At 41.3% G+C, this 21617-nt stretch overlaps 2 protein-coding genes across 4 annotated transcripts in view; one reads left to right on the forward strand and one right to left on the reverse strand.

Annotated features, from left to right (window-relative positions):
• Positions 1-13536, reverse strand: part of NME7 (NME/NM23 family member 7) — a 90223-nt gene extending 76687 nt beyond the window's left edge. The window contains exon 1 of one of the 3 annotated variants that reach the window (XM_027897758.1): positions 13425-13536. In XM_027897758.1, coding sequence (XP_027753559.1) covers positions 13425-13427 — 3 coding nt within the window. In that variant the 5' untranslated portion in view covers positions 13428-13536. Of the gene's footprint in view, positions 1-1455; positions 1477-13161; positions 13322-13424 lie in introns of those variants that run through there. The other 2 variants (XM_027897759.1, XM_027897760.1) reach the window with 2 other exon arrangements.
• BLZF1 (basic leucine zipper nuclear factor 1) lies at positions 13521-21232 on the forward strand. Its single transcript, XM_027897757.1, has 7 exons — positions 13521-13632; positions 14977-15033; positions 15924-16369; positions 16979-17178; positions 18747-18875; positions 19455-19674; positions 19866-21232. The coding sequence occupies exons 2-7, from the start codon at positions 15015-15017 to the stop codon at positions 20049-20051; spliced, it is 1200 nt and encodes a 399-aa protein (XP_027753558.1). The 5' UTR covers positions 13521-13632; positions 14977-15014; the 3' UTR covers positions 20052-21232.
• Positions 21233-21617: the final 385 nt, after the last annotated feature.

The raw sequence follows: 21617 nt of genomic DNA on the forward strand, positions 1-21617 counted from the left end.
CAGACCAGCACTGAGTCCTGAAAGGGGAGATTTCACAGCCCTTGACAAGAGATCCCCAGTACCTCATTCCCATAGGAAATGGCTGAAACATGTTAGTCACTACTGAAATCCCATTCCTGGGAACAGCTCAAGTAATAACTAATCAAGTGAATCTAAAAATACATTATAACTCAGAAAATTCTTGCTTTAAAGAATTAGTTTCCATTCATTTCTGTACCATACCCTCATTAAAATCACACATAGTCTCTGCTCTCATGACTATATAATTAACCAAGCAATACCTAATGGAGGAGAAATATGTTTTCATAACTGTTCACATCAGTGGAAAAATTACCAACATTAAAAAGCCCAGCAGTGACTATGAAACTTTACATCCATATACTGGTAGTTTTAAAACAGCTGTCTTGAGCTCGTTTTACATCTCCTTTCCATGGTAAAATCTAGGGCCATTGAGATAAGTGATGTCAAAAGTTCACATACTATGAAGATGGAAAGAATAATTCTTTTTCTTCTTCCTTTTATAAGCTGCACAGAAAAACATTTAAATGCATGTGGGTTTTGCTAGCTTACGCTTTTTTGTTTGTATTGGCATGTGTGAATTTTCAGTAGGATGGCTCCATGCACATGAGAAACATTTATTCAAGTACAGCTGAATTTAAAAAAAAAAAATTAAAATTTGTACTTAGTTCTGAAAATGATGGGGGAAGCAGTCATTCTTAGCTAGCATGGGACTAAGTTCCAGAAACTAAATCCAAGCATTCAGCAAAGAGCTGTGCTCACAGAGAACTCTGTTGCAGAGGGAAATAATATGCCTGGAAACAAACTGCCAAGGATGCTCATAATCAGAAAGCAGAATGCTTGGGGAGCTGGACAGGATATGATGTCTTGTCCTGTAAACATTTTTAACTTCCAAAAGGCTTCTGTTCACAGTAAAACAAAAGGAGGTCTTCCAAATGTTTTCATTAGAAGTAACAGTGGTAGAACAGCAATTCAAGGACTAAGGAACTCTCATTGGAAGGAGGAGAAACAATTTTCTCCCTCTGGTCTGAACTATGCAGAACATCTATCTGGATTTGCTTTTCCAGGTTCAAGATACCTCGTGACTGCCACACAATTGCAATCTGATTGCAATCTTCTGGGGGAAGCACTTCTGTTCTCCTCTAGTTTTGACTAGAAATTTCTTGCTAGAGTTTCTCTTACAATTGGCAACACAGGGAATCGGGAGCTACCGAATTTTTTTTCCGACTCAAAAGAACTTCACGTGAAAGAGCAACAAATTTTTCTTAAAATCAGAAAGGCCTGAAGTATCTAGAAAGTGCACCTCTACATGCTCTTAGCAATCTGGTCTCTATGAGGCTTACATACGCCATCAGGAACTTCAGCATGGATGGTGTATCTGACACAGGCTCACAATCGCATATTTACTGGTTTAGGAGTCGTGAAAAGGATTGCTACATTTTATGTGCGCAGCTTCGTGTTTGCTGCTCCTTCATTTTTCTCAGTGACTCAGTGACTCTCAAATCAGACCAGAGAGAAAAAGAATCAAAGGATTTGACTCATCTCCTAATGAAGCAATAAACAGACTGCAAATTGAATCCAATACATCCTTATATCTCTGTTCTATATTCTGTAAAACTGTGCTGTCATGGGGAAAACCTGCAGTCAAGCACAGATCAAGCTGTTTCTACAAAAATCACTGAGAACAGGATGGACCGGCAGACAGGAACGTTTCTCACTCTGAAAGGGTATTTCTCCTAATACACCAAAAAAGCTTTCTGAAAAGATTGCTCTGAAAATTCCTAAAATTCTGGCAACAATTGTAAGGGCACATTTCTCTCACAACCTGTTCCCTCCTCAAACCAGGCTGGTGGAACTCTCAAAAATACTTTGGAAGAGCAAGAATATTTTTATAAAAAATGAGATGGGTTTCAAAGCATAAGGATACAAATTATTTTAAAACATTTCAGGTGAAGATACAAGGTTGACTGACTCCAACATCAGGTAGTTTGCTTATGCATTAATGCTTATGTTTATCTTATGTTTTTAGAAAAAAAAATCACAAATGTCTGAGAGTTTGCTAACCATCCTCTGGCCAAAAAAAGAAAAAAGTATTGAAATGGTCAGTCAACATGTACCTTTATGCTTGTCTTTTCTCTTTATAGGTTCTACCAATAAAAAAAAAACAACAACTATTGCCATATTTGCTGGTGCATTCCTTTGACAGATGTCGGCCTCTTGCTCTTCAGACAGTGGGGTGAAGTGGGGGACCTGACCAGCTGCCTTCATCAGGAACATTATTCTCAGAATTAGGTCCTGAAGTTATTCTTATGTATGATCAGATGTGTATAAATAAAATTCTTACAGCAGATATCTAAGCCTTATTATGAATTATTTGAAGCAGTTCCTCAAAGCTCATAAATAGCCAATCACTCGGTCATCTTCCAGGCAATCACCACTTCCGATTTAACTCTGCCTCCTAGTCCTGAAGAGGACCTTAGCACAAATGAAAAGCAAATCACTGACAAACTCCTTGTTTGAGGAGCAAGAGCCAGGTATTTCAACCAGATCTACCCCTGCCTTCCTCAAAGGCAGCTTCTCACAGTGTTCTACTCCCCCAGCAGGCCAATGACAGAGGCACTGTCACAGTGTCACCTGCTTTCTTAAGAGCCCCAGAAACACTTTGATTGCTTTAAATGGTTGACTTGTTCGCTTTCCTGTTCTCCCATTTAAACATCCGGCTAGCCTTGCCCTATTTTCAGCTTCTAAGTGCAGGTTCTACACTACACCAAGCTCTTCAAGCAGCACTGAGCGCTCGTAAATTCAGACCACCCAACCAAAAAAATGCAACTTCAGTTAGCTTTAAAGATGGTCTCAACCAGTGGGTTAGGAGTACTTCTCTTTGATGTAAGGACATCTTCAATGCAACAGTCCTCTGCAGCCATAAAGATGAAAAAGACAATTCAAAAATATTTAAAACAATTGGAACATGTAATAAAATGTGACATAAAAAGTCAAGTACTTCTGCAAGCATGAGAAATAATAAGGTCTAGTTCTCTATATTCATATTTCCCATCCCTGCTGTGACCCCAGCCTCTCTTCAGCTCAGGCATTTAATAAAGGCTCGTACCCAGCTGGACATTCTGATGTCAAACTATGATTGTGCTCAGGGAAGACTTTCTTAAAAGACACATTAGAGGGTTTCTTCACCCCCCTCATTCTTGTGAAATCCCTCTACCAAATCTGACTGAAAACTGACAGTAAATTTCAAACTTCCCAGCAGGAAAACTAAGGGGTCAGAACACACAGCACTTTGCCATCATACAAATTTAGGTTTTCTGAGACAGACAGAAAGTAGCTGCATAAAAAATTATACTTGCATATTACAAGTAATTTTTCATCACCAGTAATTCTTTAAAGGAAAAGGAAAAAGCAAAAAACACAGAAGTAGCTAAGACATTGAATATTAGTGACAATTTTGAAAATTTAAACAAGACTCCTCAGACATGCTGATGGTATTTAACAAATAACATTCGGAGTGGTAGAAAGTGTTCTAATTTTCAGCATTGCAGCACACCTTAAATCCCAAAATGAATTCCCAACAGTACACATTTACCAAGCTGTGTTATTCAAGCCATCTTCTACCTTCACAGTTCATGTAATACATGATATTTTCCAGGCAAAACTTAAATCCACAACACTGTGTAGAGAGCACGCTTAATTAGCTCTGTCTCTTAAAACTCATTTTCCTCCTCCTCTTCTATTCATGTTTCTGACACACGAGCTAGAATAATTTTTAGAACTCCAATTTTGCAGCCCCCTCACTGCTGTTGGTCCTCCCACTACTTTTTTAACAGGCTTTTCTTTAGCAAAAAAGTAAAATCAAAAGACCAGTTTTCAAACAGAGAAACATCTGGCAAGTGCAATTTCCACGACAGTGTCTTGCCTGCAGACAATTCTCAATCTAAGCCTCACATTCAGAAGCTCAGTGGTGAATTTTGTAAGCAACATCCCTTTTTATCCTCTCCTTGAAGAAAGCAAACCTATCAAAATTTCACACAAATGCTAGACTATTTCGAACTAACTAAGTATTGGCTAGATTAGTAACATTCTTAATCATATTTGGAAATCTATTAAGTGAGTCAAACAATCTACTGCATTTACTTTTACACTCCTGCAACTTGTGCTACATCCTTTAGATGCACAGTTATCTGATTCCCAGTATTACTGGTACTTAGGCTTCTCAGGTACCTTTTGGACTAAATATGTTCATACGGCTACTGCTGCCTGGAGCATCTGTTGCCAAGTAACATGGGGATACTTCTATCCCTGTGGCACTAACCAGGTTAATCTTGCTCTTCAGTTGGGATCTCAGTTCAGCAAACCATGCCTATATACTCAGGGGCTGTGATAAACACAACTCTAGAAGCCTGAAGGCCTCAAATTTTCTTCTCAGATTTAGGAATCTGCAATTCCATGTCTCATCAGCAAAACTATTTTGCTGTTCTGTCAATTTACTAAGAAATCTTCTTCTACTACTAGCCTATGCAAATTATGTAAGCTGCCTATGCATGTAGGCATGATTAGGGTAACCCAACTTTTTTTTCCCTCCAGTTTCCAAGAGAATCAAGAATTCAAATTCTCAACCACCAACTTCAATCCTCTGCAACTGCACGCCTAAAACACACGAAGGATGCCATATTGCTCTTCACTGCTCTGTGAAGACAGGTTTAGCTTTAAAAGACCAGCTAAACCTTGTCTTTAGGGGAATATGTCGCTATTTAATGCATGTTTTTAAAGCTGCAGATCATAGCATGTACTACTGAACTTTTAATCACATGACCACAGGTAATTCCCCTGAGAGTAGTCAGCGGTGCTCAGCACATGTCTCTGTGTCCATCTGCCTCCACTAACTCAAGCAGAGTCTGACAGCAATTTAAGCAACAGCAAAGCTGTTTCCCGACTCAGAACAGCATTTGTAACTCAGGTCATCTCACTAATAACATCTGAGAGTAGAGTTTAGGTGCTTTGCCCCTAATCAGTCATTATTGGCAGAACTAACGCTGCGATGGTCAGCTGCTGAACGTTGTCTCCACCCTCCAACCAGGAGATTCGGGTCTACACGTGATCCCAGGAAGGGAAACAGGGCTACACATACACTCAGCCACCTGTGCACAGCCCATTACAAGTCCAACTAATACTGTACTTACAGGAAAAACATTTTTGAAAGGCTCAAAACCTGGCCTAACATAAAAGTTGACAAAGATATCATTCCTCTGGCAAACTCTCAGCTTCCAATTTTCCTGTATTTTTAAAACTGAAGCGTTTCAAATGAACACTGGGGGGTTTTTTGTTTTGTTTTTGTTGTGTTTTTTATTGTTGTTTTGTTTGTTTGTTTGTTTTACTAGGACTCTGAAGCATTTTCAGATTTTCTCCCAACACATTCTTATTCGGGTATTCCATCAAATTTTCAACCTCCAGTACAATCTGTCTGGAAATTTTCACACAGAATGGTTAAAATTTGAGAAAGTTACAAGCAGCTGAATTAGAGGTTTAAAAGGAAGCACCTACAAATCCTAAACCAAAGCTGTCAACAGCACTTCAAAGCAATATAATGCCTACAGCATTTTCAGATTATCTCAGCTCATAATAATCTTCTGAGAAGCGTTTTTAACAAGAACTAGTTGGTTGCCTTGGAATCACAGCTAAAGGACAGAGGATCCCTCAGCAGCCAATACTAAAGCAATTTGCACCCAGGATTTTGTGTGAATGCTCTAAAGACCACACAAGCTGTGCCTACCTTGAACACTCTGAGTTTGTAACAGTCTACTAACCATTTATGATCCTGTGAAGCAGACAAACAGCTTTGCTGACGTTTCTTACTCACTACTGCAGGTATCTTGTCTGCACTACTACTTAACCAAATGTTTATGTTAAAAAACTACTTTTTTCCCCTCGGATTGTGTTAAGTCTCAATTCTAAGGTAGCTGGACTAAATCCAGGTTTCAGCTAGTAGAGATGTCGTGTTCATACTTTATTCTGAAGTCAGACTAATGACAAGTTACAAGGGAACAGAACTTCTCACGACAAAAGCTGTTCAGCAATTTCCCATTAGTAAAGTAAAAAACTAAAAACTTCTTTGGGGTAGAGAAGGCAAAGTGGTTAAGTACAACCCCATTATTAAACTCTGCCAATCGTTGCAGGCTTTTACAGGCTCATTTTATGAAGATTTGTTCTACAGTTCAAAGTTAGCAAGTTAGCAATATTTAACAGCTAAAACATGTGTACTGTTTAAGCATTACAAATCCCCCTGGATTTTAATGATAACATGACAGAGGCAGCTCAGTCAGTTCATCCTCATTTCCTTCTTCCACAGACCCTTTACTGCAGCACAGGAACCAGGCAACTGCAGAAGAAGTCAGAAAATGCTACCAGGCCCACTGTACCTGCAGCTGCCACCAGGAAACACTGCTAGCCCAGAATGTCAGTAGCTGCATCCAGACCACAGTTCCCCTCTTCCTCACCAGTGATTTGGGGATGTTCAGACTTAAAGAGCACAGTTCAGTTATCAGAGTGTATCGTAACAGAGAACACGAGACAGGGCAAGGACAGCATTGGTGTAACTAGAAAACATACAGCATAATACAGTCCCTACAGCAGGAGAAAGAATACATGGAAAGGATAAAAATAGAAGAGATGCTAATTTTAGAGAGGGATCATACTTAAATGTGCAGTGTTAATGTGGAAGAACAGGTACACAGCCTCCAGCATGCCTGCCTACCTACCTCCCCCCATTACCCACTGGTAGATCTCTCAGTGTGGTTCTCTTTGAAGAGGTGTTAGAATATTCTGTAGGAAAAGTTTGATTTTAAAAAAAAAGATATTTAAGGTAGTTACAATTATTGAAGGATCCATGCAAACAAAGCACATGCAACAGGCGCTCAGAAAACATCTCGGAAGAGCCAGCTCTTTGCAAATCCAGGAGCGCCCTCTGGTGCCCAAGGACAGGTTGAGCAACTTATTTAAAACTCGAGTGTTAACTTCTGAAATGATCAGTAAGAAGCAATCTCTGTTTGCCAGCGTTTTCTAGTGTACTGTGCCTCAAAATTAGTAACCCTGTAAGTGGAGATAGAAATGACTAAACGATAAAGCAACAGATCACAACAGTCTGGGTGATAAAGGCGTTTCACGCAGAAAAACTCCTGACACACAGGTATATGGCTTTCCTCACAGAATCATAGAATTATTTATGTTGGAAAAGACTCCTGAGATCACCAAGTCCAGCCTTTAACTGATCATCACTTTACCAACTACACCATAGCACTAAGTGTCACGTCTAGACTTTTCTTGAACACCCCAGGGGACGGTGACTTCACCACCTGCCTGGGCAGCCCATTCCAACATTTAACAACCCTTCAGTGAAGAAATTCTTCCTGATGTCCAACTTGAACCTTCCCTGGTGCAGCTTGAGGCTGTGTCCTCTCATCCTGTCACTGGTTTCCTGGGAGAAGAGGCCAACCCCCAGCTGGTTAAAACCTCTGTTCAGGTAGCTGTAGAGAGCGTTAAGGTCCCCCGATCTGAGCCTCCCTTTCTCCAGGCTAAAGAATTCCAGCTCCCTCAGCCGTTCTTACAACTTACCCTCTAAATGCTTCACCATCTCCACTGTCCTTCTCTGGACTCGCTCCAGCACCTCAATGTTCTTCTTGTCATGAGGGGCCCAGAACTGGACACAGAATTTGAGGTGTGGCTCCACCAGCGCCAAGAATAGGGGGACAATCATTTCCCTAGTCCTGCTTGCCACACTATTGCTGATCCAGGCCAAGATGCCATTGGTCTTCTTGGCCACCTGGGCATGCTGCTGGCTCATGTTCAGCTGCTGTCAACCAGCACCTTCAGGTGCAAGAGCAGCTTTCCAGCCATTCTTCCCCCAGCCTGTAGCACTGCCTGGGGTTGTTGTGACTCAGGTGCAGTACCCAGCACTCAGCCTTACTGAACCTCAGGCAATTGGCCTTGGCCTATCTATCCAGCCTGTTCAGATTCCTCTGCAGAGCCTTCCTACCCTCCAGTAGACCAACAGTCCTGCCCAACTTAGTGTCATCCACAAACTTACTAAGATCATCCAGACCATCAATAAAGATACTAAACAGGGCTGGCCCCAGTGCAGAGCCTTGGGGAATCCCACTAGTGACTGGCCACCAACTGGATGCAGCACCACTCACCACCACTCTCTGGGCCCAACCCTCCAGCCAGTTCTTAACCCAGCCAAGAGTGCACTTGTCCAAGCTGTGGGCTGCCAGCTTTTCCAGGAGAATGACATGGGACACAGAATCAAAGGCTTTGCTGAAGTCCAGGTAGACCACATCCACAGCCTTTCCCCCCATCCACTAGGTGGGACACCTGGTCATAAAAGGAGATCAGGCTGGTCAGGCAGGACCTGCCTTTCCTAAACCTGTGCTGGCTGGAAACACCCAGCCTCCAAAAATGTCTATGCCACAGGTGTTAGACAAGTATCAGAGCTGTCCACTCCAGGACAACTTTCAAGGGCTATCTCACGGAGTTTCTCATATTGGGAACATTTCTGTTAGGCCTCTAGTATGAGGAAAAAAAATGTTCTATCTCTTTTATGTGCTCATTTGATCAGGGATATGCCCTTTATACATGCAAATACTTGCTGAGCTTTCATTCCAGTCACATACTGGGAAAAAAAAAATTACCAAGAGAGTGGTCAAACACAGGCACAGGCTGCCCAGAGGGGTTGTACAATCTCCATCTTTGGAGATGTTCAGGACTTGCCTGGAGAAAGGCTGGAGCAGCCTGGTCCGGTTAGACCTGTTTTGAGTAGGTTGGAGGTCCTTTCCAACCTAAATGATGATTCTGTGATTCCTAATATAGCTTGGCATCTCTTTGCCCAAAGATAATGTACTTTCTTCCAAGTTGCTCCGGATCCTCCATAGACCTATTGGGTTCCTTTATTAAGAACAATCTAGATGTACTTTCAAAAATTAGGAACTCTGACACAACACTGTTAAGCATAATTTTATCCACGTCAAATCTGCCTGGAACAATTCTCTAAATAACCAGTGTCTCTGTCATTAAATCCTATTGTATTTTTATTGCCAACTGAAAGTTTGTAACTTTTCTTTATTCCTGGCAATGGTTCACTGGGTAATTCCTGAATTTGAGTTTCTGACAATGTGGATATTAAAAAAAAAGGACCCCAGCATACAAGTAGGACAGACATGTCAAATTTATTAAGATCCCACAACCCAAAGGATCTGGCCAGCCAACTCTGGGTGACAAAGGGAGATTAGTATTGAATTTATCATTAGGTAATGCTAGATAACTTTTGCTATCACAATGTCACTCATTTGAGCCACTCCATCAGAAGAGCCACCTATGCATTTAAAACTACTTTTAGAGAGATGGCAATTTCTGCAAGCCAAAGCCAAGACTTAGCTACAGTAGGAGGTAATTTATCCCATGGATTCTAAACCTGTCAACTTTATATTTGTAGGGTGGTATTTTATATAGCACACAATGTCATAAAGATGTCAGCATTGAAACCAAAATGAGCTCCTGGAACAAAGGAAAGTTATAGGGTTTTTTAACAGTTTTCATTTGTCTGAAAGAGTGCCAAAGAATCTGTTATTTTACCAGCTACATCTTCTGCAGTTTCTGAAGAAATAAATTAGCACTACTTGGAAACACTAGTTCAAGAAGAAACTATGACATATTTTTGATGGTCACAGGAAGACTCACCATGCAATAAGTACTTAAAGGCTACCTTATTAAAAAATAAGCATGTTGCTTAGTTTTTCCTCATGCTGCATATAACATTTTCTTTTTCCCTGTGATGAAATGATGCAAATGACAGATAGAATGGCAGCTATTTTGAAACAAAAGGTATGTAATTTGAAAATTATTAAAAGAAAAGTCATTTTATAAATGTGCACTTGTTCAGGAAAGTCCATTAGCAGCAAACAGTTTTGTCTGTTTATATGATAGCTCTGAAAGACAGATCTTCACCAAAGTTATTCCATTTTACCAGCTCATCCAGTACCACTAGATTACTGCATCCCAAATGAAACTCCTGTAAACAAAGGTATATTCCACAGCTGCCCCATGAGCTGTACTGCCTTTATAAAAGCCTTCAGCTGAAAATCTGATTACACCATGAGAAACCCAGGACTCCCAGTTCTAGAAATGCCTGATTCACTTCCTGTTTTCTAAGACCTGTTTTTCAAAACAGTCTTTTCCACTGATGAATGAAAGTGGTTTTAAAAAATTACTCCTTTTTCTTCCCTGTCTTGCCTAAACTGATGCTTTCCATATTGATATTCTCTAATTTGTGGGTTTTACCCATTAACTGATCATAATAATAACAGTAACAAACACAAGTTGTAATATTTTCTGTTGAAGTAAGCCGAACTGCTCATCCCCTGATGTATTCAAGATTTTGGTCAAAATTACAAAAGTGCAAGTTCTGGCAACCAGGAGAATCTACTTCACATATACTTTCCCCAGCTCTGCAAAAACAACTAAGGTAGTTGTGCACTTCTATTCCACTAACCATTTGCTTCTATATCCACAAAATCAATGCCAGATGGCATCTGCTTGGCAAGTCACCCATTGTTCCCTGGCAAATGCTGCATTTCTTTATCTGGAACACTTTCAAGTGTCAGAGTGCACCAAACTCATGAATAAAAAGAAACTAACATTATTAAGATGATGGACAAATTCATCTCTACACATGGTTACACGAAAGGTACCATTAAAGAATAAATCATTCCAGCAGCCAAGAGGGAGAGCACATCTCAGATGGGGATAAGCAGGTTTCCCTTTGGGAATTTACTGCTCACTGTCCACAGCAGCCATGAGTCACACAATCACCATCAAGATGCCACAGTGCATCAGAACTAACTTGAAATACTGCCACCTGATGACAATGAAAGCTGTTTCCCAATGATTAGCAGACCTGTAAAGCCAAGGTGCTATTAGACAAATAACCGCGTAAATTCATGGCATCCAACAGTCACATAACTTATCTTTTCCCAGGATGTTGTGCCCATACCTAACTGGGCAGCACACATTCCCAAAACATGTTTTCCCATCATCTTCCAGCAGACAAATTATTCTTAATGCATTTTGAAAAAACATCGGGAGGAAGGGTATGTAAGTCAGAAAACTGATGGCTTTTTAAGCATAAAAGAAACAAACAGGACTCTGTAACACTTGAAAGGCCAGAGAAAAAAACAAAAGAGAAAGGTCCCAGGGCACTAGAGAAGGGCAAGAGAGAGAGTCCCAAGAGAGCAAATCTTTAGGAAGATAATGCAACGAGTTATTAAGCAGTCAGTCACTGAGCATCTAAGAAGACAATAACAAAAAGCAGATAATGTGAATTTGTCAAGAACAAATCTTTTTCTGACACAGTGAGGAAGGGAAAAACCACAGGTGTGACAAACAGGGCATTGACAGAGTTTTTAATCTAAGTCACCTGAGAGTCTGACAAGCTGAATAAGGCAACAGGGCCTAAACTGAAGAGCTGTTATAACTACTAAATGAAGATGTAATTAGGAATACTTCCACTGCAAACTGGGAGTCAAATGGTGATCCACAGTGATCTGCCATGCATCTGCTTTATTTCCTATTTTCCTTATTACCCTGAAAATGAAACTACGAAAATGTACTTCCAGAATCTGGGCTGACGACTAAGATGGGAAAGATTGCAAGCAGTTCAGAAGCAGAACTCCAAATGATAATCTGAAAATTCTATAGAGACAGACGCAAAGTACTACAACAATGATCAGGAAAAAATAATCAAAGGGAAAAACTATCTAGAAAACAAAATCACAGGAGAAAAATCTGATAATTACAGTGGGCTGCAGTTAAGAGTGCAAAACAGTTCAGGAAAAAAAGGATAGTAAATTTGGCAATATGAAGATCTAAGACACAAGAAACAAACACACTGCTTAGCTGCAATGAAACACACCGCAGTTGGCAAGCAACCTACAGGTTAAACACCACATTTAGAGAAATGTGAAAAGAGGAAAGGGCAAAGTTATAATCTTCAAGTTCTTTCACACATAAAAGCCAAAAATGGAATATCTTTATACCCACCAAGGACAAAACAACTAATTCCTGGCATCATTTGTGGCACAGAATATAAAAACACTCAGAGAACTGAGTTTATAAAAATTGTCATGCAATGGAATTATGTCAACAGATCATAAAGGTCTTGTCACTGAAGGCTTTTTTAAAGAAATTAAATAAATTCACCATGAAATGTTCTGTTAGAGGTTGCTGTAAGATTCAACACTGCTTTAATGAATCAGTTCACAGGGTGTCACTCCAGAAATAAAGGGAGGTTAGAAACACATCACTCTCGGTGACAGTCAGCTATAACAAAGCGAATGCTTTACCGAAGTGACATCTGCAGGAACTCACAAAGCAGGACTCCTGCTAACGTGAATAAATTTAACACAGGAATCGAAAATTACAGTTTTGCCTGGATTAAAAGACTTACAATGCCTGTACTTGAAAATAAACAGTTGCATTCTCATTTAGGTGGCAAATGCTGATCTTGTGTTCTCAAAACGAGGTGCAAGCAAAGCTGCTGCACAGGCTGGGGCAAACCTGACCTGCGTGAGGCAGGTGTTAGACAGTGAGCAGGTGCACCGGCCAAGCTGTTACATGTGTCTTGCACATGTGCTTGAATACAAAATTCAATTTAAAACTGTTGGGCTTTTAAACAGCTTTAGGACACTGGGTTTAGCATGCCTTCTTGGGCAAAGGGGACTCAGCTGCGTTGTATTGTAATCACAGAATCACAGAACATGCTGAGTTGGAAGGGACCCATTGAGTCCAACCCCTGGCCCTGTATGGGACAATCCCAAGAGTCACACCATGTGCCTGAGAGCACTGTCCAAAAGCTTCTTGAACTCAGTCAGGCTTGGTGCTGCGACCACTTCCCTGGGGAGCCTGTTCCAGTGCCCAGACACTCTCTAAGTGAGAACATCCTTTTCCTGATATCAAAGTGCAAGTTGGTTCTTTATTAGTGCCCCTGCAGTGACAGACATCCTGACGTCTGCTCTGCATTACTATACAGCGCATCCGGTGAAGAATAAACACCGTCGCACCCAAAAAGTATTCCCTCCTGACACGCACCAGCTGCCTTCCCTCCCGAGTTCCTGAACCAGCCTGTTCCTAGGGAGGCCCAGAGCTTCCCAACAGCTTCCCAACAGCTTCCCAACAGCAGGGCATCCAACAGCCCGAATGGCAGCTTCAAATTCGCCCCGGCTGCACCCCACAGCATCCCTGAGCAGCGAGGCGGACGGAGCCGGGCACACCCCGGCAGCGGCACCGCCGACCCCGGGGCGCAGCTTCGCGGAGCTGCCGCCGCCGCCCCCCGGCCCCGCTGCCCCGCTCACCATGGCGATGGTGACGACGCTGACGGCGGCGATGGCGCTGATGGCGATGCCGGGCCCGCCCCGCAAACCGAAGCGCCGCCCCCGCGCTCGGCCCCGCGGCGGGGCGGGAGCGGACACGACGCGCGGGGGGCCCCGCCCGCCCCGGACACGGAAGCCGCGGGTGCCGCAACTGTCGGGGCTGTCGTGACATCGCCAGGGCCGCGGGACGGTGTGTGGCACCGGGGCCGGGGGTCGGGGCAGGGCGCTCCTGTGGCCGGGGCTGGGCGGGTGAGTGGGTGGGCGGCTGTGCGAGGCCCGGGGTTGTGCGGGGCGCGTCAGTGGGGAGGGGCCGCGGTTAATGATGCAACCAGGGAAGGAGCTCTGCCTGCGGAGATGTACTAAGAGGGGGATACGTGGAAAGGCTTTACACTGCTTGTGCACGTAGCAGGGCGGGATTGGTAACGCGAACGCTGAAGGAGCAGAGTCATCAGCAGGTGGTCTCAGATGAGCGGATAAGGCCAAATGCTCATAACGAGTCCTTTTACTGAGTATTCTTGTCTCCTTCTTTCATCCTTCTCGTTCTCCTCAAGTGAGTAGAGATCCTCAATCACAAAGGAATAAACAGCAGTGGTGATTAATATGTAATGCTATTAAATGAGTAACACACAATTCCAGTTGTAGCAGCAACAGGTGGCGAGACGTTCCTGCATCTGCAGTTTGAGAAAGCTCAAGGTGGGAAAGGTGTTTCTTTCGTCTTCTGATCATCAGAAAAGATAACTAAACCAAAACAAAGTAGGAATATACTGATCTCAAACTAACGTAGTTAGTGATAGACCCAAGGAAAGGGGGACGAGTGACCTGTAGAATTGAGAGTGGGTGGACCTGTGGATGAAGGTGGCAATGGTCAGTACTATTGGTGGATAAGGGAAAAAATGGCCAGGATTGTAGTTTGGGTCAAGCTGGGGGTAACTTTTTCTGTTAGGGTAAGCTAAGCATGTGCAGCCACTCAAGGCACTGACTCCTTCTTTGTCTGGGAATTGGCACTGTCAAAGAAGCTGTGTATAGCAAGCAGGACTAAAGCAATTGTGCAACTCTGCAGTTGCCATTGTTTCCTCCTCACCTCTTGTTCTGCTTGAAGCTCAGTGTGGGATTTCCCTAGTGGTTCTGTGATTATATTAGGTTATCTGTGCACGGTTATGCAGTTGTACTCTGAGAGCGTTCAAAGATTTTAAAGAGTAAAATGAGGGCTCACCGAAAAAAGGAGGGAGACCAGAAAGTTTGAGGCATGGAAACTGGAACTGGATGAGGAGCAAGAGAAAGGAGTTGAAGCACTTCTCTTAGTGAAAAAATAAACCAGTGCCAGAAGCCTCACAGCCTTTTCCTTTTAACTCTTTAGATCTTGATGTAGTTTTTATCATTTTGGGTTTTTTCCCTTTGTTTTGGGGTGGGTTTTCCACTGTGCTACTGAACTGAAGTTTAGAGGTTGTAGTAAAAATAGGACAATCCAAGATTAACTGTCACTGTTACATTGCTAAAGATTTTTTTTCCACGCCCCTCCTCATTTCTTCCTCAGGCTTACCAAGTTAGGAAGAGCTGGCTGCTAAAGAGAAAATGACATCTTTAGAAAAAGGTAGGTCATTCATATGACACTAAGCAATCTCACCCATCGAGAGGAAACTACTACAATAGAAATTCATTCAGCTGAAAACTTGGTGAACTTAAATAAAATTAATTTCACTAAATGTGTGTATTGGGGAATACAGAGAAGAATGCAGCATTACTGGGAACAATGGTGTCGAGTAGAAATGGAGCAGAACTGGCTTTTTGGCTTTTCTTAAACCTTCATCTGGACAGCTAAAAACACGTTAGATAGTACTTAAAAGCCTGCTGAACTTCTTAAGGTGTCAGCATCTGTCTAGCTAATAGCTGTTTTTCATTTACTTCTTGCTTTTAAAATGAAACTGCTCTGATTCTGTCAGCTCCCAAAACCTGATTTTGCTTTCAGCCTGTGAGTAATGTTGTCAAGAGTTTTTTCCATGCAAGTTCTTTTTTGTGTCTGCATTTAATCTTGTGTGGCAGCATGAAATATAAATTAATGCAATTCAGATCAATGTTTGTGTCTCGTACTGTTAGTTTTAATGAGAAATACACATTTGAGTAAAGACTTACTGTGAGGGTAGTGAGGCACTGGAACAGGTTGCCCAGAGAAGTTGTGGGTGCCCCATCCCTGGAAGTATTCAGGGCCAGGTTGGATGGGACATTGAGCCATCTGGTGTAATGGAAGGTGTCCCTGCCCATGGCAGGGGAATGGATGAGCTTTTAAGATCCCTTCCAACCCAAACCATTCTATGACTTTTCTGACTTGTGCTTGATAATTGCTGCCGCAAAGGACTATTTTACACATGCAGTGTACAATTAAAATCTGTAATTTTGAAGTACAGGAATTAAGGAAGAGTTACAATGAGACTATAACCAAGCTGAAAGGTGGTAAACTTTCCCTCCACAATTTCTAAATTCTAGTTGATGAGGCCTCCTCACCCATTCGAGGACCTGGCGATGGCATGGAAACGGAGCAGACGTCTGGATCAGTGGAAGTAATTACTGGAGCCAGCACTACGAACCCAAACCATCACATCCACCACAGCCCACATAAAAAGACAGCCTCTTCCCTGAGTCCTGGAGTTCTGCAGCTGGGGAAAGTACATGCTGACAAATCAGTGGAGATTGAAGCTATTCGTATATTAGTCCCCAAAGCAGCCATCACCCATGTTGTTCCAACTAAAAATGCTAAGGTAGCTAAATCTGTGGGACATAAAGGAGACACGTTCCATCAGTCAGATGGAGCCGCAGATCCCAAGAAAGAACAGATAGAGCTAAAAAATGCAATTGAAAAGCTGAAAAATTCCGAAAAGCGGTTGTTACAGGATAAGGAAGGTCTCTCTAATCAGCTGCGTATACAGACAGAGGTAAGAAATTAAAGGTATTTTCTCTCACACAGTTGAATTGTTTTGGTTTGTATAAGCAGTTTGTGAATATGACCAAAGAAAACTGCTATGACACTCTAGCCTTGAAACAAATAGTTTCCTTTTTGAACTTACCAGCTAAGATACAGAGTAGTAGTACATCAAAGCAGTCGAGTCCTGCTTCTCTGACAACAGATGAAAGAATCAAAGGTTTGAAGCTGAGAAACACATTAGAGGGCTGCAGGGAAATTAATCCTTTAATGAGAAAAGAGTTTGCTCCTCAACCACTAATGAGAAATGTTATGTTGTAGAAGGGGTGACTATATGTCTTGTCTAACCCTTTGTTAACTTACTGATTCAGGAGTTGGATGCTACTGAAACTTAGTTTCTTGTAGCAAGCTTTCGTTCTTCCTCTTTGGCTCTGTTAGAGTTTAAAGAAGGATATGTTAAACATGCGTAAGTAAGGCTCAGATGTTTACACTTGCCTGGATGCGTCCCATTATGGAAAGGCAATTTGTTGTTAGCAATTTACAATAATTTGCACTGTACTCTGGAAATAGGAATTGTTTTATTCTCTACTGATAGTCACAAGAGAGTCTGGTCTAATTCTAGGTCAATCGGGAGCTGAAGAAATTACTTGTTGCTTCTATGGGGGACGATCTGCAGTATCACTTTGAACGGATGGCTCGTGAGAAAAATCAGCTCATCCTAGAAAATGAAGTCCTGGGCCGGAATATGTCTCAGCTGTCTGAACAATTAGAGCGTATGTCTATCCAATGTGATGTGTGGCGAAGCAAATTCCTAGCAAGCAGGTATTGCCTCTCACAGAGCTGTCATAACAGCATTCTCCTGTAGTCTTTCATCACATGCACTCATTGCAATGTGCTTACATATGCAGAGGACAGCCACAACAGCTGTACTGACATCTACTATGACATTTGAGTATACAGGAAAGGTATAAAGAAAGTAAGCTCCTTGTAAATCTGAATAGTCCTGCTTTTCAAAGGTAATACGGTGAGTCCCAAACCTCCTAAAATATCAGCTACAGTTCTTGCCAGCATAGCAAGAGGAGTTCTTAATTCTGATAAACTGTGTGCAGTTTAGGGTTTAAAAATGTCTTCCAGGGCAGCTGTCCTGGCTTTTCTTGAAGATCATTAGCTTGATTTTCATCTCCAACCCCCAGGATTGATACAGTCATCAATTTGTGAAGAAATTGATGTGGTTAAAAGCTCCACTTAGAGTGATTCAGAGCTCTAGTGTGGAAAAAAGAGTAGGGTGAATCTCTTCATCAAACACTGTGTTACTGCACAGAATCCCGTTGTTATTTTACTTCTGTAACCATAAAAGCTGGTCTGAAAGTCAGAATATCCTTTGACAATGACTCAGATTTTTAACTTGCTAAGTTTAGTTGTCTTACTGGATTTGTAAATAGTGTTTGTAAATAGTTTTTGCTTTTCTACTGTACTTGGATAAACTGACTGAATTATAATTATGATGCTTAATGCGTATTACAAAAGACCTTACTGCTTGAAGGAAGTGGTAATAGAATAGAATTTCCTCCCTTTAATTTGGTGGTCTTAAGAAGTTTCAGCATATTGGGTGAATGGTAAGTACTCTCAATTCCTAGCTAAGCAATAGTTACTATCCTGACTTGTTTTTTTAGCATTAATAGGAGTTCAGAGGTCAGGGATGTGAGTCCCAGCAATGTGCTTAGAGTAACACTTCAATATTGCAATGATCTGATTCATTTTTATCTCAGATTTCTAATTGGTGATTGTTTAAATGTCATTCTGGTTTTTGCATTTGGAATATCACAGGCATTTGAAATGCCTGCTGGAGGGGTCAGTGCCAAGCCTCCTGGTGCAGCAAAATGTGACAACAGCTGTCTCGTTTGTAGCTCTTAAACACTTTTATCTGGCATCTAGTTATTGCCCCAGAGAAAGGCAGAGGTAAATGAATACAGTCTGTAGCCATAGCTGTTATGTTTAGAGATGTGTGAACGCATGTGATTACAGCATACTTGTGAGAAATGTTAGTAAAAAACATATTCAGCTTTTTCTTTCATAGTATTCTTGTCAACTATGTTCATTTACCAAAGGTTTTTTGAATTGTCTGTCATTAGATCTGTATTAAGTGACCTAAAATTGTTTAAACTCAGTGAGTCAAAGCAGAATTTTGCACTTGTGTAGACTGGAGTTGAAGAGAAATTATTCTTAATACCTGTCCTTTGTAATTAGGTTGATATAGGCTCTGTATGGGGGAGGGGAGAGAGAACAGCAGCTTAATCCTCAGTTTGAGCTGACAGATGATGATCTGTAGTATAATAAAGGTGACTTCCAAACTGTTCACTTACACTGCTGACTGTAGATTTCTTTTGCAGGGTTATGGCTGATGAGTTAACTAATACCAGAGCAATTCTTCAGCGTCAAACCAGGGATGCCCAAAGTGCAATCCAGGACCTGCTGAATGAACGCGATCAGTTCCGTCAGGAGATGATTGATACACAGAAGTATGATTTTTCTAATCCAGACTACCTCTGTGCCAACTTCTTTTTTGCCAGTTTATTGCAGGGCAGAGAAGAATCAAATAACTTTCACCTGTTTCAGTGATATTCAACAAAAATTAATTATGCTGATATATAGTATCATTACTTTTCAGTCTTAGACACAAAAGAGCAAAAGGAACGTAATTCTTTCTTCATTCCCTAGGGGTGTGAAGTCTTAGGGGTAATAAACTATTGAACTGACATCCCTCATATCCTCAGGCTTTCTTGATTTAATCACTTACTGTCTTGATTTCAAGTCTTGTCTGTCTCCTTTCAAAACATAGAGATTCTTCTACCTACATGGACTTTTTAGTTCTTATTCTGCCAGATGTCAAATAAGTTTTAACATTATTAAAGTAGTGTTTTGGTGAGGTCTTGGAGAATAGCCTGTTTGTCTCCTTGTTTTTAAACACTTTTTTTGGTGAAGATTTAGCTTGTGCAGTAAGCCTTGGTAAGAGACAATTTCTCTTAAGTGTGCTGGGTGCTGATTATACAGTATAGAGTATAAAGCCCACTAATCCTGCTTCTTTCCTTCCTGCACAGGCTGCTAGAGGAGCTTATGGTGTCTCTTCAGTGGGGGAGACAGCAGACATATTACCCTAGTGCCCAGCCTTACACTACAACAGAGCTAGCAGCTGTGAATTGTAAGCTAGCCAAAGCTGTGAGCTCACATCTTCTGGGAAATGTTGGCACTAACAGTCCAAAAAAGACTTCAGCAACTGTGGAGTTCTGCAATACCCCTGCTGAGAAAATGGCTGAAATGGTAAGAACTCTTGATACATGTCAATCTTTATATTGAGGTTCTAGATAGATAGATAGATAGATAGATATTTCAGCTTGGGAAAAAAAAATGAAAAGTTGCTTTTGAGTAGAAATCCTTCCTAGCTGTTAGGGAAAGGAAAAAACTTAAGAACTGTATAGAAATATTTTCAGTCTCGATTTTTTCGTCCTTAGATGTTACGTGTACTGGATCCAGCTGCACGTCCGGAAACATCAACAGAAGTTTCTTTTTCTGAGACTTCCCCATCTTCCTTCCTTTCCTCAAAGAAGAGTATTGGAAGGTTTCACCCATATACAAGATATGAAGATGTAACCTTCAATTGTTGCAATCACTGTCAAGGAGAGCTGATAGCCCTTTAAAAGCTCAGCCAAGCACATGCACTCCTGAAGAATTACACTAGTTGATGTTCAACAAGCTTCCCTTTGTCCTCTTTTCATAATGGGTGGGTTTAACATTGGAAATCATGCAGTTTCTGCTTCTCTGCCTCTTGAAGTTGGGGACTGGCAGGATTTCTGTAGCCTCTGGGATACTTCTACTTCTCAGTCTGGAAAGCTACTTATTTTCTTATACAAAGGCATGACTATTTAAGGTTTATAGTCTTATTAGCAAATCTTAATAAATTTCCCTTTAAAGTGAGACAGAAGTGTAAGTATACCAAAGTAAATGAAATGCTGATAGGTTATGTCTAAATTTAAAAAAAAAAAAAAGTAATGGAAAATGGTCAGCTCCGTGCTTTTTTTTTTTTTTTTAAATCTTAGCTAAGGGGATGAACCATCCCCAAGTCTATGTTCAACCTTTTAAATTTAGTAAGAAAAAGGAATATGTGCAATGATTCTTCATAGCTGTAAGCTCTGAAAGGAAGAGCATACACAGTGTCAGCCCTCCTGGCAAGAAAAGGAAGAAGCTTGAAGGAACTCTAGCAAAATATATAAATAGTATCTGATTTCAAATGGATTCTAGAAAACTGGAGGGGGGGGAGGGTGTGGTGAAAATTATTCTTCTGTTTTCATAAAGCTGAAATAATGGCTTTTCCATCTGTTTCAGCTTCTAGAGTGAAGCTGTTGTGTAGCTGAACCTCAGAAAAGGCAACCTGATGTACTTCCTTTAGTACATGGTGTTGAAACCTGGCCTAGTGTTAGTATTCAGCCCTTGCCTAAGCTCTTCCTGAGTATTACAGGAAGATGAAGATAAGCACCAAGTTTGCACAAGTACTGTTACAAAAAAAGAGTATTTTTTTACTTGTATGGTTTTATAACCTTGACGTAGGTTTGAAGTTCTTGACATATGTTTGAAGAGAACTTTTAGCAGCTAATCTGCTAAATCCAAAGAAGCTTATTTAAGTTTCTTAGTTTGAACCCTAGATTTACCAAATGTAGCTGTCTCGTTGAGGGAAGAGGTTTCTGAAATGGTTGCTTATACCCAGTTTTCCTTTAAATCTCCTACCACGATCAGAAAAGTAAGTTGTAAGTTCTTGCTATTGCTGACCATGCTTTGGTTTGCATGAAGAAAACTACAATAAACTTTCTTTGCTTGCTTTCAAGTTACAATTTCGGACTTAATATAGTCATATTTCTGACCCCGTTTTCTCAGCAGCATAAAAGGAACTATAAGACAGTGACTTGTGAAACCCTTCACCCTGCTGGTCTGAGCTAATGAACTAGGAAGCATTTCTGTTGTAGCTTACTACAGTTAGGGAGACGATAGTGTGTGTGTGTTTGTGAACCTTTGTGAATTTCCTCCCTGGATTTGCTTGGCAGACACAAGAAGCATTTCTTGCCTTTGGTGTCAGGGGAAGGTACAGGAGGGAGGAAGGCACCTGCTACTCATGTTTCTCGTTAGCATGTGAAATTTTCATCTGCATCCACGCCCTCTATTTATGTTGTCAAATGCTGCAAGACAGCACCCTCCAGACCAACACCAACACT

Source organism: Empidonax traillii, unplaced genomic scaffold (assembly GCF_003031625.1).
Source record: "Empidonax traillii isolate 1590-97213 ecotype Southwest subspecies unplaced genomic scaffold, ASM303162v1 scaffold558:size415862, whole genome shotgun sequence".
Lineage (NCBI taxonomy): Eukaryota > Metazoa > Chordata > Aves > Passeriformes > Tyrannidae > Empidonax > Empidonax traillii.

Coding starts and splice junctions, on each gene's coding strand:
- BLZF1 (XM_027897757.1), top strand. Junction 16,370..16,978: donor AGCTGCGTATACAGACAGAG/GTAAGAAATTAA, acceptor GTCTAATTCTAG/GTCAATCGGGAGCTGAAGAA. Junction 17,179..18,746: donor AGCAAATTCCTAGCAAGCAG/GTATTGCCTCTC, acceptor TTTCTTTTGCAG/GGTTATGGCTGATGAGTTAA.